At 64.4% G+C, this 24755-nt stretch overlaps 1 protein-coding gene across 1 annotated transcript; it reads right to left on the reverse strand.

The window, feature by feature from the left end:
* Nucleotides 1-1088: 1088 nt before the first annotated feature.
* Nucleotides 1089-24614, reverse strand: HCFC1 (host cell factor C1). Its single transcript, XM_045996485.1, is given in 27 exon segments — nt 1089-3106; nt 3345-3408; nt 3945-4245; nt 4815-5000; nt 5357-5494; nt 5580-5698; nt 5836-6150; nt 6478-6922; nt 7589-7752; nt 8003-8144; nt 8146-9480; nt 10155-10375; nt 10517-10655; nt 10805-10947; nt 11232-11451; nt 11867-11971; nt 12078-12302; nt 12660-12857; nt 13352-13512; nt 13751-14110; nt 14212-14391; nt 15521-15627; nt 16125-16209; nt 16912-17120; nt 17697-17857; nt 18007-18155; nt 23472-24614. Coding segments are annotated over 27 exon segments (6105 nt in total). The 5' UTR covers nt 23665-24614; the 3' UTR covers nt 1089-3066.
* Between the last annotated feature and the right edge of the window lie 141 nt (nt 24615-24755).

Here is a 24755-nt window from a genome sequence, read left to right on the forward strand (position 1 = left end):
TGCTCCGATGTGAAACAGCACCGAACATGCTCTACTGGCGTGGCCCTGAGAGCCCCGCGGGCCACTTTGGGGCAGGTGAGCGGAGGGACGGTGGAGGGGAGTGTCCCAGAGCCATCTGACACGTGCCTGGCCAATCGGCACAGGCCCCACCCCTCTGGGGCCAGTCCCACGCAGACCTTGTGCACCTGCCGCCGGGCATCCTCCCACGCCCGGCCATTGCTCCTGCTGCTCCAACTTGCAGGGCACGTGCCTGCCTCCCCCCTTACCCCCTGACCCCACAACAGACCACTGGGCTCCAGATGATATCAGAACAGGTGCCATGGGGAAGACAGAGCCATGGTTCCCGGTATCGAGAGCCACAGGACAGGTCCCATCGTGAGGCACTGTGAGCCCAGTGGAGTGAGCACCAGGGAGAGGCTTGCCCTGGGAGGCTGCCCAGGAGAGGTGGCCGAAAGCCAGCACCGCGTGGCTCCACACACCCGAAGGGCAGAGATGGCATGACCGGATGAGACGGTACGAGGCCATCTCCCCGCGCCCCTGGCCCCAGCACCCAGCAGCAGCTCTGCTCCCCCCGCTGTCCCAGTCTGTTCGGTGCAACTTCGCTCCTTTTCTTTCTGAAGCCTGACTCGCGAGAACAGGGAGCCCGCACTGAGAGTCCCTCCCGCGGTCACAGGAACCACCTGTGGGCGATACGCTCCGGGGGACCTGAGCTCTTGTCCAAGGCGGCAGTGGCTGGTGACCTGCCGGTCCTTTGTCCCAGTCGCCTGTCCTCTGGGTGGGGAAAGGAGAGCAGGTGATCTGGTCTCCACATAGGGAACCGACAGCAACTGCCCAGGAAGCCCCGTGGCCTCTACTCCAAACCATGGCTGCTGTGGGACGTTTCGTGGGAAACCGGGTCCTGGCCCAGCTCAGTCCCCAGGGCTGCGGGCCTCAGCGGAGCCGTGAATTTGCAAGTGAACCCTGCTCACTGCCTTTAGAGCAAGAGGCTCCCAAGGGCTCTGTGAGCCGCGGGGCGGGGGGAGTAGGTGGTGGCGTCAAAGCTCCTGCCTCTTCCCTGGGAGTCCCGGACACAGTAAACCGACAGGTGGTTATTTCAAAAAAAGTCTTTTAATTGTTCAAAATAGCACAAAACGACATCGCACTATGGTAATATTGAGTCACAGGGGTTACTCTACAATAGATGAACGGCATACTGTTCTCAGAAACGAGAGAAATCAAAGGGCGCTCAGGAAGAGGGACAGGGGAAACAACAGGGCCAGGCGAGTGGGCTCCAAGGTGACCGACTAAACGTGACATTTTCCACAGCGAAGTATACTATAATACAACAAACCAGAGGCCCCAGAAGGTGTGGGCCAGTGGCAGGGGTCTGCAGAGGCCGGGCCCTCACCGCAGCTCATCTCCAGGCCAGAGATGGGGGGATCTGAAAAGACAGGCCGCTCGCTTTAAATCCTTCCGCACGACCTGCTGCTAAACCTTGCTCAGTGCCTAAAGCTCGGGTGTGGGGCAGAAAGTGGTCTCCCAAGCCACCTAAGAGCCCTCGCCGCCCCCCTGCCCCAGTCTGGCCCTGGGCCTGCAGATTCACAGAACGGGTGACCGGTGCCTCTCCCGGGAGCCCCCACACAGCTACTCTCCCAGACCAAGCTGCCCTGGTCCCCTCACCCCATCCCTTCTGACACGGCCCTGCCCGGAGAAGGTGGCCGCAGGAAGCGGCGGCGGAGGGTGGCAGATACTCTAAGCCCGTTTGCCAAGGAGGGAGCCTGTGGGGCGGGGGTGTGGGGGTGTGTCGTTGGGGGTGGGCTGGGGGGGGCGGGGGACGTTGAGAGCACTGTGAACACAGGACCTGCTCCTCTGCAGAAACCTGACTTTAGGCTCCAACAGAGACTCTCCAGCTCGATCACCCACAGGAGTGAGGTTTGACAGCTCAGCCCTCCTCTATCCCAGGGGCCTGGGGACAAATAAAGGGGCAGACAGCAGGGGCCGGCAAGAGGAAATCGGGCCAGGCAGCCAAAGCCAGGCCCGCAGGGGAGATTCCACGCCTCTCTTGTGCCAGCTGCCCCCAGCTTTTCTTCCAGAAAGATCCCTGCCAAGGCTTTAGCCAAGGAGAAAAAAGTAAAAGTTAAAAAAAAAAAAAAAAAGATACACAATCTGTACACAGCTAACAACAACAACAAAAAAAGGGACAAAACCCCACACGCTAAGGCTAAAATTACAATAAAAATGTCAACTTCATCAATTCCAACTTAAAAAAAAATACAACAAATGCAGCAGTTGGTGGTGTGGCCCCTAGCCCCGACCCAGGGGCCAAAGCCAGGCTCGGTGGGGGCTACTGTATGCCCCGCTGGGAGCCAGATTTGCACGAACACTGCTCCGGCCACCACGGGCTCATTCTTCCCCCTCTCTCTTTCTTCTTACTTCTAGCTCTCTAATTGGGAAAGAAGAGGGACGGGACAAGGAGTCGGAGTACGAAGGCCGTTGAGACGGGTGGGACAAAGCTGAAGCCCAGGCCCGTGCAGCGGTGGGATATGCAAAAAGAACCCGGGGGCATCTAGCGTCCTCTTGGAGCAGAGGCGGGGGAGGGGAGCTTGGGGGCGGGGGCGGGGGCCGGGGCCGCTTTTCTTCTGCTTCCATGCTACAGCCCCTCCCGCCCTTGGCTGCCCCCTCGGAACCAAGGCGACCAGCTGCCGGAGGCGCGTGCGTCCCGGTCTCCACGGCGCATCTGCTTCGTCCAAAGCCTCTGTCTAGCTCCCTCGATGGCCTTGGCACTCGGGGCTTGCTCAGCTCCCGGGGGGAGGGCACTGGTGGGAAGAAGGGGGAGGAGGGCGCGCGTCTCACTTGCTCACTGCTCTTCCAGATCCGCGTTCTGCTTCCTCCCACAGCAACGGTACAATGTGCTTTCTTGCGATTATTTTAAAAACAGAGAGGGAGAGAGAATGAGTGGCGGCCAGTGGCTCCTGAGGGTGAAGTGTGAGCGCCGGGTGGGGAGGACAGGGGGGCCCTGGCAGGTGGCGTTCCTGAAGCAGAAGGGGGGGGGTCCGGCGAAGGGTCCAGGTGCAGGGGAGCTGCCTCTCACTGACCATCTGCTTTAGATTTCTTTGGAGCGGATTTCCTTGGAAGGAGACAAGCAAAAGGAAAGAGAGCATCGGCACGGGTCCCGACGAAGCTGGGAAACCGCGCGGCGGGGCCTCCCCACGGACCTCCGGCTGGAGCCTCATACGCGCTCCCACCCCGTGCGCAGCCCCTCGAGGCTTTGGAAGGGACGAGCCACACTGTTTCTACTGCTGCTTCCTCCCAGTAACTATCTACCCCCAGCCTTAGAAAGTTCCAGAAAGGGGCTTCCTGCTTACATTTCCGGAGAGGACATGGGCCGCTTGCTGGCTGGCTTGGCGCCAGAGCTGTCTTTACTGGTTTCTGGAAGGAAAAACGGGAGTGGTAAGCAGCTTGGCGAGGTGGGCTGGCTGGCCGACTTCAGCTGCAGTGGCCCACAGGCCAGGAGGCCGAGAGCGGAGGGGACAGGGACACCCTGCCCAGAGCCTACAGAAGCCTGCCGAGCGAAGGCGTCTCCTGTGGGCGCCACCTCCTCCCACGGCCGCCCGGGCCCGGCTGCGAGGCCCTCACCGTTCTCCCTGGTCGGCCTCATGGGAACCAGAGTGAAGCCCGACAAAGCACACTGGGGCGTCCGTTCTCCACCCGGGCCCCCTGGACTCGGGCCTTCCCCTGTCCCTCCTACTTGAAGTTCTCATGGTCCCCCGTCTCACCTCAAACACCCTTGGCCGGCTTTCCCCGAACACACAGATGAGGCGAGGTGCCCCCCCCCACCCTGAAACCCCTCCGTAGCGCCTGCCCTAGGTCATCTCCCCCAACCGTGAGGCTCTGAAGTCCAGCCTGGAGCCGGGTCGCCCCACCTCACGTGATGCTGGCCCAGGAGCCTCCCGCACGACACCCACCTTGCAACCACCTCACTTGGGTGGCCGGGCCGTAGCCCTTCTCGTTGCGGGCGGCGATGCGGAAGATGATGGCGGGCTTGGTGGTGTAGTCGATGTGGGCGTTGGAGAGGCTGGACGACTGCACCAGGCAGGACGGGCTGGGCCCGCAGTACACCCGCATGAAGGCCAGCTGGGCCGGCGTGGAACTCTTGGGCTCGCCACCGGCCTGCGAGCTCTGGATGGCCAGGTACACCGAGTACTCGATGATCTTGCCGGAGGTCACAGACGGCGGCTCCCAGGTCAGGTGCGCACCATCTGGACTCTAGAACCAAGGGGCCAGAGGTCAAGCCGTGCTGTCTGTGGCCTCTGTGACTCTCTCACTTGGCCTCTCCGGGGACAGAGAAGTGGGAACGCTTTGTGGCTCCCCAAACCGACTGGTTGTACCTCAGCCCTCTTCCTGACACAACCGAGCTCTGGGGACACGGTCTCGCCAGCCCTGGCCCTGGGGGCAGCCTGACCGAATGGCGAAGGAACACGAACGGGGGCTCAGAGCCCCGCCCCCTTCACCTGCTCTGCCACCGACTGTGGGACTTGGCCCTGAGCCTCGTGGTGCCTCAGTACGCTCATCAGATCCCAGACCTCCTCAGGACGTCGAAGGATTGGATAAAAAAAACACGTTGAACGTGGCAGGTAAGAGACCCTCAGCAAACACTAGCTGCCACGTTAGAGAGAAGGAGAACGAAGACGGAGAGGGAAGGAACTGACCCTCGTCACCCCAGAAACTGCCGACAGGACAGAAGCCGCAGCCCAGAAGGGAGCGCCCGGCGGACGGGCTTGGGCTAGGCCTGCTGTATTCCAGCTGGGCACAGGGTCACCCCACGCAAGACTCACTTTGCTGATTTTAATGGCACAGGGGGCCCCCGGGAACCCAGGCAGACACGTCTTAAAGGCCGAGATCTCGCTGAAGGGTCCCCGGCCGCAGGCATTGATCCCGGCCACGCGGAACTTGTAGGCTGTGCCTGGCTGCAGCTCCTGCTTCTTCAGCTGGTTGTAGTCGGGGACGGTGCCCGAGTCGTCCTGGGGACAGAGGCCGGGCAGACAGGATGAGGGAGAGAGAAAAAGGTGACCTAAGCCCCATCACCGAGAGGGCAGCTCTGGGGCTGGGCTCGAGGGCCAGCAGCACCCTCCCGCCCTGGGGACAGGCCAGGACGGCAGCAGTGGGGACAGGGGGCTGTCTGACAATAGGCTTTGTGGCGGCTCCAAGGGCCCCGGGAGAAAGAGGCATGTGGAGAGGACGCCACACGTGGCTGTCCTCGGGCTAGCCCCAAAGTGGATGGATGGTGCCCTGGGGAGCTTCAGAAGGCGCCGTGAGCCCCAACACCTGCCTCAAGGCCAGCGCCCGCCCGAGGGCACCGGCTCCCGGGAACACTTACGTCAGAAGGGATAGCGTCATCTGGTGGCAGGAAATAGTGCGTCACCATTACATTGGTGCCCTTAATGACCCCCACATCGAACCACTGGTTCTCCTTCTTCACAGGCGCCTTGCTGGGCGGGGGCGGCAAGTCCGGCTTCTGAAAGACGGGAAGGAGAGCTGAAACCCTCGGCGTTCGGGCCCCGGACGCGGCACCCCTCGAAACCCCGCCACACCAGACTCACCACACCCAGGGACTCGATGCCGTTGGCCACTTCAGTCAGGGTGGCCGCGGCCTGCAGCTTGGCGGGGCTGGCCACCACCACCGGCTGCGGAGCCACAAATGTGTTGGACGGAGCCAGGCCTGTGAGGGAGAGACACAGCCGTCGGGGGGGGGGGGCGGCGGCGGCCCGGAGAGCCGGTCCCCTTGGGCCGTGTCTGCGGGGAAGGGCCCCGGCGCTCGGCCCCCGCCCCCCACCGGCGCGGCGCCCTCGCACTCACTCTCGGTGGCCGTGGGGGGCAGCAGGGCCACGGTGCTGGGCACGGCCGCGGCCAGCTCGTTGAGGCAGTTGCCCTCGATGGCCGGGTCGTTGAGGCTGTCGGCGGGGGCCAAGGCCTCGGTGGGGAGGTGCTGCTGCGCCTGCGCCTGCGCCTCCTGCAGCTGCTGCTGCTGCACGAGCGCCGCCAGCTCCTGCTGCGTCAGCACGATCGGGATGGCGGCCGCCTGGCCCTCCTGGCCCTCGGCCGACAGGTGGCCTAGCTCCGCCTGCGTCACAGCTGCCGCCGCCTCGGACGTGTCCATGGGCTCCCCGGTGCCTGCTCCAGGGGGGCGAGGGTGGGGGGCGGGGGCGGGGACGCCACTCAAGAGGAGCAACGGCCCAGTGGCCCAGCCCCGCGCCCCCGCCGCCCACCCTGTCCCCGCCAACTCGGGCCACCCCGGCAGGGAGCCAGTGCCCTCTTCTCAGGCTGCCCGCCCCCTCCCAGCGCTGCGGCCCCCTGGTCAGGGCGGTCCGCAGGGAGGCTGCAGAGGCCCTCCCCCGCCCTTGCTCCTCCCAAGGGGCCCACCTTCCCCTCAGGGCTCATGGCCGGCCTGGACAGAAATGGCCGCGGTCGGCGCGCAGACGCCCTCCCGCCAGCACCTACCCATGACGGCCTGCTGTGCCGCCTGGAGCACTGCCTGGATGGCCAGGGCCTGGGCCTCCTCCGTGGCTGCGGCCTGGGCAGCCGCTTCAGCGGCAGCAGTGACCGCCAGCTCCTCGGGGGTGAGCCCCGTCACCATGAGGGTGGTGGTGCCCGCCTGGGCCTCGGCCATCAGCTCTTGCGGGAGGGACAACTGGTCTACGTCAGACTGTGTGGGCGGGGGCGGCTGGACCACCACCGTGGCCACCACGGCTGAGCTGGCAGACTCCTGGCCCGGAGACGGGTCCCCTGTACTGCTCAGATCCACGGCGGCCTGGAGCTCAGGGGTCTGGGAGGCTGACAGGACCTCGGCGGACTCCCCCATCAGGGGTGTGGAGGCGGGCTGCAGGAGGTGCCGTGGCGGCAGCTGCTGGCGAGGCCCTGGCGAGGCCTGGAGTTCCTCTGGGGGCTGCAGGATGTCAACAGCAGAGAAGGGCATGTCAGAAGTTTCTGTGTTGGCTATGGTCACTGTTATCGTGGCCGGAATGGGGACTTCGGTGGTCAGAGCCCCTGGGGTAGCCTCAGTCACTGATGAGATCTTCTAGAAAGGGAAAGAAGCCCCCATCAGAGGGGAGAAGGGAGTGGCCAGAGCCGGGCAGCCTTCATCTTTCCCTGGAGACCTGGATTTTCCCTGTCCGCGGCCAGCCTCACCCCACCTGATTAGGAGCGCAGCAGGTGACCGAGCCATGGTGGGGGGCGCACAAGACAGGAAACCCTTGGGACCCTCTGGCTGATTTTCACCCACGCTCAGAGAGGCATCCCGGTCTAGCCAAAGGGACACTCTGGCTCCTTCCGTGTCACTCTCACAGGTTATAGCCAAATGACAAGCCACGGGAAACAGCTACAGAAATCACAGCGTCTCCAAGACGCCGGGGCCTGGGGGACCCCTGCCTCCTGCCCGAGGATGCCCCAGGCAGCACTCTTCCCGTCAGGGAGAGGAACTCCGGAAAAGGGACGAGGAGCGGTCCAGTGCGTGGGGCAAGGGCGACACCTGGTGTCCGAGCCTGGAACCGCACAGGCTGGAAGTGCAGTGGGCAGCAGGGGCGTGGCACGGGGTACCTCCGGGGGTTCTTACCGGCACCGAGGGGCCTGGGACGGGCGTGGACTGTGTCACAGTGGTCACAGCCCGTGTGAGAGTGGAGGACACGGTCGTCGTAACGGCACCGGAGCTGGTGATATTCACATTGTCACCCTGGGTGCTCTCCGCCTCTCCCTGGTCACTGGCGGCTGGCGGGGGATCTGGAAGGGAGGGAGCAAGCAGAGATAAGTGTGACAAGCACTAGGCCAGCAGGAGCCCCAACGCCTCTAGCCGGCTCTGCCCCCAGGAGACACAGTCTCTTGCAGTACCCCATCCCCTGCTAGGCCACCGAGCCCCAAGACATCTAACTACCGGCTTCTGGCCGGGCGGCTCGTCTCGTTACCGCTCGCCTCAGCCGCTGAGTCCTGGGCTCTGGGAGACAACGCACGCCAGGTGGGCGTCTTTACTCGCCTTGGTTCGAGCTCATGTTGGAGGTGACGGTGGTGGCCGTGTGCGTGGTGCCCGTCTCGTGCGTCTCACAGGGCGGGTTGGAGCAGACCCTCTGCGTCGGGAACGGAGCCAGCAGCGCAGCCGCCGGGGGCAGCGACGGTGGCCGGGGCTCCCACCTCCACGCCGGACTCCAGGGTCCTGCGGGAGGGAACGGCATCGGGCAGCAGGGCGCCCACGGCGACTGACATGGTGGTGCCAGTCGAAGTGGTCTGGTGCGTCTCGCAGGGGCGGCCGGCAGGGGGCGGCTGCTGCCCGGCCTCGGGCTGGCCCGCACCCCCACCGGAGGTGGCGGTGGTGGGTGTGTGCGTGGTGCCCGTCTCGTGGGTCTCGCAGGGCGGGTTGGAGCAGACCCGCTGGGCGCTGCCTGCGTTCGAGGTAGTGGCGGTGGTGGTGGTGCCCGTCTCGTGGGTCTCGCAGGGCGGGTTGGAGCAGACTTGGGTCACGGCGGCCGAGGGGCACAGCAGCGCCTCCAGGGCCGGCACAGTCACGGTGGCGCCTGGCGAGCTCTCATACGCGGGCGTGGGGGTCCCCCGGGCCTCGCCGGGCTCCCCAGCCCCCATGGCGGAGCGGACCGTGGTGGGCGTGTTGGTCGTATGGGTGTGGTGGGCCTCCAGCTGGCGGCTGGCGGACACCAGCGGACTCGGGCCAGCCACGGCACTGTCCTTGCCTCCGAGGATGCTGGCTCGGACCTGGCCGCTCACAGGGGCCAGCTGCACGAAAGCTGAGCACGGGGCCGCGCCGGTGGCCATCACAGTCGTGGTGGCGCTGGTCACGCTGGTCTGGCGGGTTTGGCACGAGGGCTTGACGGACACCTGGGCTCCTTCCGACGCCCCAGCAGCCACGCCAACCCGGAGCACGGCGGGCGCGGCGCTGGCCACGCAGACACGCCGCACGTCCCGCTGCTGGCCGGCGCCGATGCTGGCCACGGCGGTGGTGGCGGTGCTGGTGGTGCCCGTCTCGTGCGTCTCGCAGGGCGGGTTGGAGCAGCCGTGTAGCCCGGCCATGTTGGACGTCGCGGTGGTGGCCGTGTTGGTGGTGCCCGTCTCGTGCGTCTCGCAGGGCGGGTTGGAGCAGACGCGGACCACGCTGCCGTTCTGCGGCCCGACCGTCGAGGTCACAAGGGAAGCGGCCGCCTCCTGTCTGTCACAGACGAACTGCACGTGGGCGGGCTGAGGCTGCCCCCCGAGGTTAGCGACGACAGTGGTGGTGGCCGTGTTGGTGGTGCCCGTCTCGTGCGTCTCGCAGGGCGGGTTCGAGCACACCAGGGTCACCGTGCCTGGCTGTACCTCTCCCTGGCCCGAGTCGGCGATGGTGACCGTGGCCGTGGGTTGCTCTGTAGTAGGTGAGGCTAGAATGGACACGGGCAGGTCGTGCACAGGCTGAGCCTCGACACCACTGGGTGCCGTGATGAGAGTCACCTGGGTCGGCTGGGAGACAGGCTGGGGGAGAGAACGGATGGAAGGATTACTTCTGCAACTTCCCATCTGTCCCCTTTGCCATCCTACAGCGTCACCCGTGCTAGCGGGGACCACCGGCTCAGGTTCTAAAGCAACAGCGCCAGGAAATATCTGGGACCTGTTTTCCCTCTGAGCTCCAGACACCGAGTGGCTCAGGGACCAGGCTAGAGGCACGGCTTTGCCTCCAAGACCATGGGGACTGGGAAGGGGCTGCGGGGGGGTTGCGTCAGCGGCTAGAGCCAGCCCTCCGTCGCGGAGGGAGCCTCGCTGACCCTGTACCACACAAAGGCCAGTGACAGACGCTTTGCCACTGGCATGAATTCAGCTTAAAACGTATGAAGAAAAAAAATACTATGCGCGCAAAAAGAGAAACTACTGAGTCGTCTACGTCGTAAGAGAAAACGTGTGCCCCACATTCAAAACCTAAAACTGCTTAAGACCTAACACGCTGACACGACAGTCGTAGTGACCAAGAGTCGCAGCGGTACAACAGGGTAAGCGCCCCTGCCCCTCCCCCAGGCCATGCAGGTGAGGAAAAGAGGGCCTGGACCTCAAGAAGCGGGGCAGAAGCCTCGGGCTGTGGCTCATCCGTGCGCGTGCGAACGCGGAGCCCGGGACCTGTGCCCCCCCCCGCCGCGCTCTCCCAGCCGCCCTACCTGCATGGTGATGGTGGGGGTGCTGAGCCCGCCGGCCGCCGTCAGCGTGGTCTGAGCCGCCGACACGGTGATGGCAGTCGGGTTGATCACTTGGCTGGAGAGCGTGGCGATGGTGCCCAAGGTGGTGATGGGTGTGGCCAGGGAGGCGCTGGTACTGTGGCCTCCGGCTCCGGCAAGGCTGGTAGAAACGGTGCCCGTCACTGTGCCGAGGGTTGTGACGCCTGGAGGGGGAAGGGGCAGGGGTGGGGTGAGGCTTTTCCCTCCGGCAGACACGGGGACAGGAGCACACCCCAGGGGAGCAGAAGGCTGGGAGCGGGCTCTTCTCCCAACGGAGGGGCAGGCCCGGCACTCAGGCTACACACCTGTGGTACCCTTCACAACCAACGTGGTGACAGCTGGCTTGACAGCAGAGACAGTGACAGGAGTGACCAGGCGGACACCCCCCATGGGCACGGTGCGGAGGATGGTGCCCGGCTGTCCAGGGGCCCCCTTCAGCACCACCTGCAATGCCGGAAGAGAGCGCCCCCATGTCACTCCAAGATGGCCCACACCCTGTGCTGCCCCCTCCCAGGCCCCTCAGGAGGACACGTGTGGCCTGCAGGGATCCTGGGCTGGATGCTGGGGCAAGCGGAGGGCCAGGCACCCCTCACCTGAGTCACTCCTTGCTGCCCGTGCCCAGTGGCGATCTTGGGGACAGCGGTGATGATTTTGGCCGGTGCTCCAGTTCCTGAAGTCATCACTTTGGTGGTGATGATGGTGATGGGGGACTTGATGCCAGGACTGCTGGTGACGCCTGGGCAGGAGAGGGGTGGTCTGGCCTCAGGGGCCCCTCGCCCATGTCCCTCGTGCTCTCCTGCAAGCAGTGCGTCCCACCCACCACCCCTTGATCCAAACCCAGTGCCAATTATAGCCACGCCCCTGCCACCTCCCTCCAAACGTGAAGCAAGAGACAGGGAAAGGAAGAGAGGAGAAAAGCAGAACAACACCAAGAGCGCACCACCGCCCGCACCCCCCCCACTCGTGCAGCCTTGCCCTCCTGACGTGGTTCCTCATCTGGGGCTCGGGAGAGGCCCCCACCTGTGGCGCCAGCCTGCGTGATAATGGCCGACATGGGGATGGTCTTGATGATGGTGGTCGTGCCAGGCTTGGTGGTGCTCGGGGACACGCTGCTGATGCCCAGGATGGTGGGCTTAGTCCCCGCCCCGCTGGCCTGTGTGGTAGTGATGATGGTGGTGGGCTTGCCATCTGCTGAGGTCACCAGCTTCAGGATGGTCCCGGCCGGCAGCGGCCCTTTGGTCTGCAAGAGCAAGACAAGTATATGGCACCGTCTCCAGGACGGGCCATTCTGCACTGGCAGCCCGAGGGGCTCAGGGAGGGTTCCGAGGACAGGGAGAGGTGGCACCAAGCCGCGGGACGGTGTGAGCCGCGTGCTGGTGTGAGCTGCAGAGCGTGAAGAGATCTTCCCTAGACAGGGACAGGAGTTCTTCTTGCGGCCCAGAGCCACCCCGTGTCAGTCTGGGGCCCAGAGCTACGCCGAGTCGGAGTCTGGGGCCCAGAGCCACCCCGTGTCAGAGCCTGCGGCCCAGAGACACCCTGCGTCACAGCCCAGGGCCCAAAGCTACCCCGTGTCAGAGTCTGGGGCCCAGAGCTACCCTGTCAGAGCCCGAGGCCCAGAGCCACCCCGCGTCAGAGCCTGAGGCCCACGAGCGCACCTGGATGATCTGAGTCACTGGGCCCGTAGATGCCTGGCCCGTGACTGCCGAGGTCTGAACCGGTTTGGTCTGAACCACTGACATCACTTTGCCCAGGTTGGAAATCTGAAAGGGAAAGGACGGGGCAAGGAGTGATCTGGAAGCCCAGCAAAGGCACAGCCTGGCTTGGGCCACTCCCGTCACCGGCAGCAGGGTGACGCCCGTCACTCACCAGAGCGCTGCCTCCCGGGACGGAGATGGGGCTCTTCACCAGGGTGATGGTCTTGGTGACTCCACCCACCACTGTGGTCACCACCTGGGCTTGCTGGGCCACTGTCACGGTCCCCGACTTGTGGACCGTGATGATGGGGCGGGTGGATGTGTTGGCAGCGGAGGAGACCGACGTGCCCACCTGGGCGGCTGCGGTCTTCAGCATCCGGGTGGCAGGGTTGCTCACCTTGAAGGGGCGGAGACGGGCCGTGAGCAGGACAGAGAGGCCGCGTCCCCGCCCAGTGGCCCAGCAGGGCCTGCCGCTCCCTCCCCGCCCGCACCCACCCACCCGCAGAACGGCTCAACGTGGTTTCCCTTTCCTTGAGTCAATCAAGGGAGGACACTGACCGCGCACGCCTAGCCTACGGCTGTCATGGTCCCTGGGGAACGGCTTGTTCCACAGCCCACGGCAAGCAGCGAGGAGGGGCCGACAGCCCCACAGTTCGCTCCCAAAGCCCAGGAGGGGCGACCACTGTCTCACCCCAGTGCCCAGAGGCCCTACCCCAAGGCTGCCGGCTCCGAGCCGGGCCCGAGGCACACTCACCATGACCGGCGAGGAGGCCACCTTTACGGTTGCTGGGAGGGTGGTGGTGCCAGGTGTCACGGCCACGGTCTTGACGATGGTGGTGCCTGCCGGGACGCTCAGCACTGTGGGCGCCGAGGAAGGAGGGATCTTCTGTGTGGCGGCGGCGGCGGCTGCCAGCGCGGCCATGCCGCTCATCTGGGGGCTGCTGCCGATCACCTGCAGGGGGCACGGGGTGCATGAGCCCGGGGTGGGGGGGGGGGTGGGGGACAGCGGAGACCTCAGCAGGATCCAGCTCAGCCCAGCCTAGGGAGCCTCCCCCCGGGGCCCAGCGTTCCTCCCGGCAGCCCCCCTCGGCTCCAGCTTGGCCTCCCCCCACCGGCCAGGGGCGGCAACCCAGCAGGACGCGTCTGCCAGAAGCTCTAGATCTTTTCTGAAGACCTCGGAGTCAGACACGGCTCCCTCCTACTGGCCCGGGCTCAGACCCTAGCTGGCTAGATCCTCCCCTCGGGCTTCTGAACAAGGAAGTTCACATCCAAGATGCCCTTGTGGGAACCAGATGCACGCGGAGGGAGATCTTTTCGAGGCATTAGCTCATAAATCTTGATGAACTCCGCAATGACAGGAGGCCTCCTCAGTGCTCCGCAGCCAAGAAAAGCCCTGTCAGTGCCATCGATCACCAGGCCGTCCCGCCCTCTCCAGTGGCTCCTCACCGTCCCCTGGGCACTTTGCGTTGGCACGACCATTCGCACGCCTGCGGGAAGGGAGGTCACGGTGACGGGGGCTTTCCCAGCCTGGCTGGCAGGTCGCATGGTGACCAACGGGGTTCCTGTTGTCGCCTGAGGACCGGTGACTTTGAGGACAGCAGGCACACCTGGTGAGGGAAGCAGGGGCCTCTGCTGCGTCCCGTGTACAAACGCGAAGTGCTTCCGTGACCCGTTTGTGCATCAGGTCTGGTCCTCCCAGACCCGTTCAGGCACGGTGTCCGCAGGTGTGGCCAAGCCGGTGCTCGTGACCATCGGGCATGTGGTCCTCGGCAGCCCTCAGGGCAGCTCACCATGTCCCTGTGCGCTAGACCCCGCCCTCAGGCCCAGTGCCGGCCCCCAGCTCACCTGGAGTCCTGGCTGCGGCGGGCACGGAGATGGAGCCGCCAGGCACCGTCGGCAAGACCTGGATGGTGGTGGTGGTCGGGGGCGCGCTGGCAGCCTGGGGCAGGAGCGTGATGCCTACTTGGGTCAGCGGCTGCACGGCAGGTGCGGCTGCTGCGGGGGCAGGGCTCTTGGGAGGGTTGGCAGGCACCGACGGGGCCGGATTGGGTGTGGGGGAGGTGGCGGTAGCAGCCGTGGCAGGAATGTCATATTTCTGGAGCTGCAGAAGGTAACTGTCGGCTGTCGCCACTGCCCCCCAGCTCACCTCCAGCGAGTTCGTGTTGGCTCGTACCAGCTGTACCCGGGCCGGGGGCGGTGGCTTTTCTGGGAGAGAGCAGAGCCGGTGAGAAGGGGCCGCAACATAAGCTCCTACCGCAGGCTCAGCTGCACGGCGGTGGCCTGTGGCCCCGACCCAGATGCCTTACCTGTCTCCAGGTACCAGAGGTCCTTACAGCAGACCTGGTTGTTCCAGGCCTTTCGGTAGCCGTCACGTCCACTCCATATGTACAGGCGGGTGTTGATGGCCACGGCACAGTGGCCAGCTCGGGCCCGAGGGATATTGTCCTCCAGCGTGTCCATCAGGATGGTCTCCCAGGCCATGGTATCTGGGGGGGGGCGGGAGGGGAGGTCAGCAAAGGGACCGGGGATAAAGGGACCCATAACCCCCAGTGGCCCTTTGGCCTTTCGCTGTCAGGGATGGGGAATTAAAAACCAGGAAGTTATCAAAGATTACTAAATTAAAAACAAACAAATGGAAAATAACTCAGTATGGCAAAAGGCCCGTGGAAGATGAAATTAGAAAGCACAAACTACAAACTGGCGGGACTGTCTGAAACGCACAGCCAAAGGTTTCACTTCTCGCACGTGGAACAGTACAAGAGCCTACAGAGAGAGACGGGCAAAGAGGACCGCGAGCTACGGAGAAGGCGGCAGGAGGCGCTACGGAGAAATACATACCCTCCCGGAAAACAAGAGAAACGCAAACTGAAACCACAAGGCGCCTGGCAGTTTGGCTCCCGCGCCTACTGCAGCCAGGGCTGGGGGGGCGGGGGCGGCCGTCACCTCTCAGACTCGCCAGAGAGAGGGCGCAGGCACCGCCGGGGGCACCTACGTGGCTGCGGCCTCTGCGGGTCGGCTTGGCAACGGCCTTCGGCAGCGACTCTACCTCTGGGTGTTTACCCTTCAAATGCACTTGCACGTGGGTGAGAACAGTGCAAGGATACTCACGGAGCCGCGTCTGTGCAAGTTTCAACACCTGGATAGCAACTCAAAAGAATGAGGCCGCTCGGCGTGCGGGGATGGGAGGGGACGGTCTCCGAGACCGAGTGCACCGAAAGGGCCGGGCTTGGCGCAGCACCGCGGGGAGCAGGCTGCCATCGTGTGTGTTTAGAAAGGAGCCCGCCGACGATGCTCGTATAGGCAGAGGAGTCCCTGCGGGGTGGGTGACAAGCCACCAACGTGGCTGCCTCCACAGAAGGGGAGGCGGGAGGGAGGCTCCCGTCACGCTTTTGTACTTTCGGAGGCCCGGCCGTGTGCAGGAGAAGAGCCTACTCAAAACCTGAAAGCGGGGGCACCCCTCCGAGCGCTCTGGCCAGTGGCTACTTCTCGTGGATTCTAGAGGCCCGGCCTTAGAAGCAGCTTCACTCCCTGCACAGCCCGCACAGCTCTCGGGGCTGAGGAGGGCCGGCCTCCCGCAGCCCTCCGCAGGCCACGCCGAGCCCGGGGAGGCCATACCCAGGTTGAGGCAAGCCAGTGTGTTGGTACACTTCCACTCCTTCTCGTGTGTGGCCACTTTGACGTCATCCATGACGAGAGGCACCCAGCCACCAAACACGTACATTCTGGGACGAGGGAGGGAAGAGTAGGAGAGGGTTGTGGAGGAGATGCCAAGCTAGAGGCCACCTCTTCCATCCAGAAAGTTCTAAACACACTTGGTCCTCCAGCTCTCCCCAGGAGAGGCCCCCGGGACGCGTGGACGCTCTTGATGCGGCCCTCTCCGTGGTGGCTCAGCCCTCACAAGAACTGGGTCACCTCTGCCGCGCGGCACTGCTACCCGGCGCATTTAGAGCTCACTGCCGTCCCCATCGCTCTCATAGGCGCTTTGGGACCTTGGCGTTGACAGACGCCCTGCTGCTCGTGGAGAGGACCTAGGACGGTCTGCGCCCCTCTACCCCGAGTCTGTTTTGCTCTCCCGGGGTCGTCATGTAAAGACGGGGCTGCGGCAGGCCAGGCCAGCCCAGCCAGAAAGAGGCCTCCCGGGGCCTCAGGAAGTGCAGGAACAGAACGGAGAGCCCCGTGGGGGCGGGGCGGGCCGGGCGGGAAGACGGCGGCCACTCACTTGTTTCCGATGGTCGTGGCTGAGTGCAGGCTCCGAGGGAGAGGGGCCACCCCGCTGAGACTGGGCTTGTTCCATGTCAGTGTGTCTGCGCAGAGCAAGGGACAAGGGACAGTTACTACACGAGGTCGGACGCGGGCCCTCGGCCCCGCAGGACCTTCCCTGGATGCAGGGAAGGCTCTGGAAGGTGGGTGCCCACCGAGCGCAAGAACTCCGTGCCTGGCCTCCCCGCGGCCCCCAAGAGGCCTCTGGTCACCGGGCTCCGGCATTTCCCACACTCGGTTCGCTACCCTGGCAGGCGCTGCTCTCGGGGCTCTCGTACGAGCCAAAGGTGCACCCCCAAAGGCACCGCATTTGCCACCCTGCTCACCCCAAAACATGTGTCCGCCCCCCGCCCCCAGCGCTGCCAGCAACTTCACTCCGTGGAAACGGTTTCCTTTGAGAGCCAGCACTGGCCTCCAGGACTGCGCGCCCTCGCAGAGTGCCCTCAGCTTTCCTCAGGCCAAAAGCTGACCTCCCTTCAACCACTCGCGACCCCGAGCGAGCCCCACCCTGGCTACGGGCCTCTCTCAACACCCCGTGTGACCGCGAGAGACCATGGAGCGTCATTCCCGTGACAGGCTGATCCCTGACAAACTGCCAGGGATGGACGCTGCCAAGGCCTCACCCCCCAGCCCCGGCTCCCAGCCTGCCCCTCCGAGGACGGAGGGCTGAGTGGTGCGCTCACTCCGTCTCTGCGCACCGCGCCCCCGAGCCCAGTGCACTCCGAGCCTGCCCCCCTGCAGTTTACCGATGTCCAGGGTCCAGAGGTCCCCCAGTCTGCAGCCACTCATCCCTCCGTAGATCACCAGCTTAGACTTCTTATTGTCCTTCTCAGTGTAGACCACAGCAGTGTGTGACTCCCGGGGGGGAGGCAGGACACCATACGTGATGGGGATGTCCCAGGCCACCACGCCGGAGCCCGGCCGCAGTTCCAGGATGTACAAGTCGTTCAGGTACCTGGAGAAGGAAAGGCAGTCATGACCCCATGCGCCAGCGGCCTCACCAACTTCCAAGGGCAAACAGCAGACTCCCTGGGAGACAAAGGGGGCTAGGTCCAATGAACTCCAAGTTCTCCTCCCCTCGGCCCGAAGAAGTGACTACCAGAAACGCCCAAGGATGACTGTGAGTCCGAGAGGAGCCATGGGATGGTGCGCGCCGAGCTGCCTCGCCCACGAAGCTGGCCGTTGTACTAGGGCCTCCTGCGGTCAAAGCAGGAGCCCATCTGGGACCACCTCAGCCTTCAGAAAGGCACTTGGTCACCGGCCTTGAAAAATGCCATCACTAAGTCTGCAGGCAGCAAAGGCCAGGAAGGCAAGCACCAGCTCTAACGTGGTGGGAGCAGGCACCAGCCGAGAGCGAGGCAGGTCTCTACGGCCTGGCCTGGCCCTCCTGCTCTCCCACCTCCACCTGGTTCGAGACCGCGGAGGCAGGAAGGCCCTACCGGGCATGGAGCGTGACCCTCTCATTTCACAGAGGAAAGGGACGAGGCACGGCCACCCTCAGGACTCCACACGGAAGACGACGAAGTCTCACCTCGGAATGTTGTTCTTGGGGTCCTCGCTGTCGTTGGCCAGGCCCCCGAACAGGTAGCACTTGTTGCCCACAAGGGAGAAGCTGTGCCCGAGCCGAGGACATGGGGGCGGCCCGTTTTTGGGCGTCTTTGCTTTGAGTCTCTTCCATTCCCATCGGCTTGCCTGCAAGATCAAGACTTGGGGGTCGAACCCAGGAGGTGCTGGTCCTCATCAGGACCCCAGGCCATTTATTGTGGAGGGGGGAGGCGGTGGGGGAGCAGAGAGGGAGGCCCGGGGCCGCCACAAGCAGGCGAGCAGGTGCGGGCCGCTACCTGGAGCTCGTAGAGGTCGTTGCTGTACTTCCCGTACTCCACCATCCCGCCGAACACCAGCAGGCGCGTCCCGTCGCACACGAAGCCGTAGGCCGCGCACCCGGGGGGAATGTCCCCTCTCACGGCTGGGATGAACCACTGGTTAGTCGCTGGGCAACGAAAGGAAGCAGGAGTCAGAACACCTCAGGAAGCCGTCGGAACCAGAACCCCCACTCCTCTTACTCCCCAAATCCAGCAGCCTGCGAAACGTGCTCTAAGAAAGGGGGGCCCCCCCTCCAAACAGCCCGCCATCGCCCGGCTGCTCATCAAGGTCGTCTTCGTAAGCAGGAAGTCACTAACCAAGATAATTCATGAGCTTCTGGGAATGTGGCCACTGACTTCCTTCCCCTACTGCTCAGGGGGTCCAGTATTGGAACCAAAGGCCCGACACCTGAAGCACCCCCTCAGGGGCCCTGTGCGCCTCTTCCTGGGGGCGCAGGGCTACACCTGTACGCCGCCGGAAGCGTGACTGCGACTGCGGCCCGCCGGGGCCCTCCCTCCCTGCAGGCGCTGGCAGCCGGAGGCGAGCGGGGAGGGAGGCCCATCGAGGCAGCCCCGCCCGCCAGCTGAGAAGGGGGGCCAAGAATCAATCTCCGCTGGGGTCTCCTGGGGGACGGGCCATGCCACCCACGTTTCCCCTCATGTCACACCCGTACCAATCTCGAACATTCCTGAAAGCCAGAAGTGGTGGCTGCAAAAGCTTCCCCCAGATCCACACCTCTAAGTGGGAGTGAGGACGCCCCCACCTCAGAAGGGGGTGAAGAAGAAGCCCGCCCCACCCCCACTTCGGGCTCGCACCCCGGGGTTCAGCTCCCGTGCGCCTGCCATGCCAGGGCCTCCCAGAAAAAGAAGGCACACATCCTCCGCGCAATTTTGAGGGATCCTTTCCATTCCACGTTACATAAAGGACCGTCCCTAAACGACATGCCACACTCACTCCAAACACCTCCAACCGGGCGCCAGACGCCAATCTCGTTCTCTGCCCCTCGACTGCTTTCGGTCAACCGTGAGCGGCCACGCCCGAGCATGACGGGGGAGGCCCTGGAGGCTGAGCGGGCGTTAGGATTGTCCCCGGGGAGGGCCCCAGCTGCCCGACTGCTTCTCAGCCTTTCTGGGAGGGCACGTACTTGGGTCACTGACACATCTCCCCTGCACGCTAGGTGACAAGTCCCACGTCCACGTCTAAAAGCACAAGGTGCCTCCACAGTCACGGCCTTTCCTGGGGCGGAAGGGCCCCGTGGCTCCCGCCTCCCCACCTGCCACAGGTTGATCTAGAACAGGCTGTGATCCTGCCCCGCCCCAGCAACCCCTCCTCCACGGTTCAGCAGAGTCACCTGGACTCCAGGAGGCCCAGCACCAAAGCCTCCCCCGCCTTCCCGGCAGAGGGGCCGGCGCAGGCCCCAGCTCACTGCCTCACTGTCACGTCCACTGTGAGAAACAGCCCGAAAACGGCAGCAGCCTTCGACCACCGTGCGCACACTGCAAGACACGGAGTTCCCTCCCAGCCACGCAGGGAAAAGCCGGAAGAAGACCTGGAAGCTGCCCCTGCCAAGCCCCTTCAGTGGATAAAGGAACAGACCCAGGAGGGGAAGTGACTTACCTGAGGTCAACAGAGCAAAAAAGAGACCCAGGCAAGGAAGGACCTTGTTGCTGACTCCAAAGCCATCACCAGATACCCAGCCAAGGGCCCCACGTGCCCGGAGCCATGGGCCGCCCTCTCTCACCTGAGCACCCTTGGGGCTGCCGTATGTGGCTACAGGGCCATCACAGGGCCACTAGTCGGGGCTGTGACATAGCCGTACGATCATCTAATCAGGGGCCCAGCTGGCCAGGCTGGAAGGGACGGGTGCTGTCTCAAGAGCTCACCACCGCCAGCTCCTTTAAGAGGAGCTGATCCTGTTCTAGAACAAGAGCTGCAGCCCTGTCCCGCCCGTGCCACGGCACAGTGCCGCCTCCCGCACTCACATTATCTCCAGCTCATCGAGCGGGGCACCTCGAGACCCAGCCTCCGGGTCCCACATTCTCCATCTGCCGCAGCCCGTCAGTGCGCTCGGCTGGGAGGGGGCTGGGAGGACAGGAGGCCACCTGCACACGGGACCCTCCGGGGGACAACCAGAAACATGACACCATCTTCTCCCTCCCCAGCAAGCCCAAAAGTGCAGATTCGGGGTCTCATCAGCGGCCACAGCCCTGTCCCCATGCGCTGCCTCCCATCAACCCCTACGCGTCACCCCGGGAGACTGGGCCACACGGCTGGGCACACGCAGTCCACTGGTGGCGTCAGCTCCGCTCTGTCACGCCACGGCGCTTCCCACGTGGCGGACGCGGTGCCAAGCCGGGGGTGGGGGGCACAGACACGCCCGCCCTTGCCCGCGAACCCCCAGTTGAGCGGGGAAGTTGCTGGGCCCTCGGCTCCCGGCGGCGACGGCAGCGCGGCAGAGGGGGCTTCTCAGAAAAGGCAAACCCGGAGCCAGGCCTCAAAGGGCGAACAGGATTTCCTGACAATGAAACTAACGGGCCGATCAGGAAGTGACCGCACGAGGCGAGTTAGAAGACAGACAGTCTCAGGCCGGGGAGGAACGGATTTCAGAGGGGCCGAACTTAGGGCCAGAGGTCGGGAAGGTGTTTCAAGGTGGTGGCCTGTGCCCGTTAACCGAAGGAAGAGACAGCCCAACTGTCTCCACGAATATCTGTACCCCAAGTGCCCCTGCCACCAGCTGGCAGGGTGACCCTAGACCTGTCACTTCCCCTCTTGGACCCCAGTTTCCTCATGTGCAAAAACAAGGAAGTTCTACTAGATGTCTTTCAAGGCTCCTTGCGGCTGTTCAACAGTCGCCAGACGGTAAAGAACCACTGAGGCAGTGCCCGCTTCGGCAGCACGTACACTAAGAACCACTGAGGCCGACCAGCCACACCCTCCCCTCATGGGACACACCCCACCGTCAGGACTGGCTCTTTTCCATAATCCGCTTGGCTACACTGAGATAACATTTCCTAGCGCCTCGGACAGAAGCAGCTACCTCAAGACCTCCCAAAGGTCAGTCAAGTGTCCCGCAGCCGCTGTGATAGTTGTCGCCAAAGAGGAAGGACACACACCCTTGGAGCATCACCTCCAGATCCCTGAGCTAACCAAGACGGCAAAGTGCTCACACGTGACCTGGATGCGCCCCCTGGGGCCGTTTATCTTGGCAAGAGGGAATGCTTGCAGCCCCGGCAGCCCGGTGAGCTCTCGCTCCAGAAGGTCTCTCAGCCCAGAGAAGGGAAAGCGCAAGAGAAGAGGCGTAAGGACGGTCTGCTCTGCCCTGACGTGAAACAGAACTGCGGGCGGCAGAAAGGCAACAGCCCGCAGGCACCTGCACCTGTGGCCCCAGTGGCGGAAGGGGGGCCGCACAGAGCCCCATCTCTGCCGAGGAGAAGGCAAGAGCCCCGCAGCTACGAGAACCACGAGCAGACTCTGGCGCCGGTCGGACCCTGGGCAGATGTGTGTGGGGAGTGCGGAGCCGCTGTGCTAGCGGCTCTCCTGCGGGAGCGGATGGCGCCTTTTCCTAACCGCTACCCTGGAGGAGCCTGGGGCTGCGGCCCTTCGGACGGCTGGCCACCCTCTACTACGGGACACAGCCTTGCAGACGGGGAACGAACAGACGCCAAAGTGGCCAGTTCGTTTTCATAAAGCGGCACATATGCAGAAAGCCTTGGCAGCAGCGGACTTCGGAGCTGATGGTAATTAGGCCCCTGCCCTACTTTCTAAAACTGTAGCTCCCTGTTAAGGAGCCGGCTCCAAGCCTTATGAGAATAAAGTCAGTCCAAGCAGTTTAGAAGGTTCTGCTCCGGCCAGCGGCCTCTCTAAAAACAGCCCTGTCTCTCAGCCCTGCCTTACTGAGCTAACGGCTGCCACCGCGGCTGTCGCAGCTGGCACAGGGCGCTGCCAAGCAGCCTGGCCTCACTGGAGGCAACAGGTGCTGAGCCCTGCAACCCAAAGGGGCACTAGCAACCCACCAGCCTTTGCAAGCCAACTTGGTCGGGGCAGCACCGTGCAGGGAGCACAGAAAGTCGCCCTCTCTGCCTCAGGGGAGGGAGACGGCAGCACCCAAGCCTCACGGCGCTAACGTCCTTCTCCCTTGGGTGCCAGCTCCCCATCCCAGAGCAACCTCAGAGCTGGGAAGCCGTGCCCAGAGTCCAGGACCTGGTACTGCCAGAACCCTGGGAAAGAACGGGCCTGGAGCGAACGGGCCTGGAGCGAACGGACCGTGGGCGATGGAGGTGGGGAGGGGGCAGGCTGTGAAACAGCCCCGGGCTGACCAGACCCGAACACATCCCCCTGCTGCAGAGGGGGGCTTGCAGCCCGCCCCTGCCTTCTCCCCCTGGGTGTCTTGGTCTCTCAGCGCCCCCCCCAAGCAGGGCGCATGCCTGGCCCCTCCCTCCCAGCGAGGCGAGGGGCCCTGGGCCACTGTCCCTTCAACAAGCGGCAACAGGGTGTGCAAAGCTGGCCAAAGACGCCACCGTGGGCAAAGAGGCCTCTGGAGGATGTGACCCAGTCCCAGAGCCTGCGCCGTCGCAGGGCGAGGGCCGCACGCAGCTACGGTGTCGGCGGGGCTCGGACTCCTCTCAGTCCGCGGCTCTGGCGCCAGGGCTTTGGGACAGGGATGCACATGGGTGGGCAGGACAGGCGAGGGCCCATCTAGCTCACTGGGGATCTCTGGATTTCACCTCGTACCCTGCAGGGCGCTCGGGGAGGACAGGCAGCGGCGGAAGAGGCGAGCACTACAGACGTGCGCGGCCAAAGGGGGAGCTGGCCTCCCCACCCCGTCTGCGAGCGCCCAAGACTCCCGCACAAGCTCGGGGGCGTTCACCCCAGCGGGGGGCACACCCCCCCGCCGGGATTAGGGCCCTCAACTCGGTCCCTAATCCATAATCGAGAAGCTTGTCATTTCCCCCGAACAAGCGTCAACGGAGAAGAGCTGAGCAGGCGCAGGAGGCGGGAGGGAGGGGGTGGGACTGTGCCTGCGCCAAAGGGACGCAGCCGCCCGCCCGGCGGGGTAACGGTGTGTGCCTCAAGTCCGTGCCGGCGACGCCCCCGCCCCCTCACGCACCGGACTGGAGAATTTCTCCCGGATAATGAAAAGCACTCCTCAAAGAGGAGCGCCCACGGGGAGGGGCAGGGCAAAGCCGGGGAAAGAGGAGGGAAAAGCAGAGGAGCCGGGCGGAGCAAAGGGTCGCAGCTCGGAGGAGAGCGCCGAGCAGTGCGGAGGGAGAGGGACGAAAGGGAGGAGGGAGAGCAGGCAGGAGGAGAGGGGAAGAGAAAGCGGGGGGGGGGGGGGGGGGGAGGGAGGGGGGAGGAGAAGGAAGGAGGGAAGAAGAAGGAGAGGGAGGGGATGGAGGGAGGGCGGGAGGGAAAGATCCCAGGACCCAGCGGGCTTTGCACTCACCCGTGTTGTACACGTGCAGTTCGTCCACTATCCCCTCGTTGCCGCCGCCAAACACCACGATGAGTTCCTTGATGGCCACGGCTCGGTGGCCGTGGCGGGGCCGGGGCACTGGACCCGACCAGCCCACCACTCGCTTCCAGCGGGGCTGCAGAAGCACCGCTGGCGAGTTGGCGGGCGACACGGCCGAAGCCATAGTTCCGGGAAAAGCCGTAGTGGGAAAAAGTCACCAAACGAGAAGGGAGACCCCCAATTCCTCTCACACACACCCCCTTTCGTCTAAGGTAGCTCTCACGGAGAAGCGGTTTCTCACACAGCGGTGGACGGCTCCATGGAGGCCGCCATCTTAACTACCCTCCTTCCCTCCGGCTCTTCCTCTTCTTCCAGCTCACCCCGTCTCTTCAAGAGCCTCCCGAAACTTTCGAGCGCCTAGCCCCGAGAAGCTGGAGGCCGCCAAGACCCGCCGCCCTGACTACTCGCTCGGACTCTCCCGCTTACAAGCTCGGGCGGGAGGCCCTGGGAGCCGCCATCTTGAGCCGCCTCTCTCTCCTCCCTTCCTCAGTCGTAGCCCTCCCCCGCCGGAAATGGCGGAGCCCCGGCCCGGTTCCCACACCCCCCAAGTCCCCTGCACTGGCCGGCTTCCGGGGCGGGTGGAAAGGAGCCACAAGCACCGCGGTTGTCTCTGCCCCGCCGGCGCTCACACCACAATTGTGGGAGCCGCCATCTTGAGACCGTCCCGCTTCCCCGCCCAGCGCTTAGTGCAGCCGCCGCTCCCGAAACAGCCTCGACACTCGTAAGGGACAGAGGCGCGCCGGAGTCCGGTGGAACGAACTCGAATTCTCGAGGGCTGCTCGGAGACTCGCGCTGTACTGCTCGTGAGGTCTCGAACCTCTCCCCCGAGTCCGCCTCTGCTGCTCAGACTGCGCCTGCCGCCCTGGGAGCCGCCATCTTGAGACTAACTCCCCCTTCCCCCCTATTCTCTTCCTCCTGGGTCAGTTCTTCCACTGCAAACCAAACGCAAGGCAGTGTCCGATCCTCGCTTCCGTCCTTATTACTCCTTCCCACAGGAGCCGCTCCAAAGAGCCAGAGTTAGGCCCCGAAGTGGCAGCTGTACGGCAGGAGAAGCGGTAACGGCAGGGCGCTCATGCCTCCTCCCTGGGAGCCGCCATCTTGTGTGAAGAAGTAACAACTAAACATGGCGGCAGCGGCGGTCGGGCGAGGGGGCGGAGTCGGGCTACGTCATCGTCTCCCCCCACCACCGCCGCCCCCGCCCTCGCACTGCTTCTC

Source organism: Meles meles, chromosome X (assembly GCF_922984935.1).
Source record: "Meles meles chromosome X, mMelMel3.1 paternal haplotype, whole genome shotgun sequence".
Classification (NCBI taxonomy): Eukaryota; Metazoa; Chordata; class Mammalia; order Carnivora; family Mustelidae; genus Meles; species Meles meles.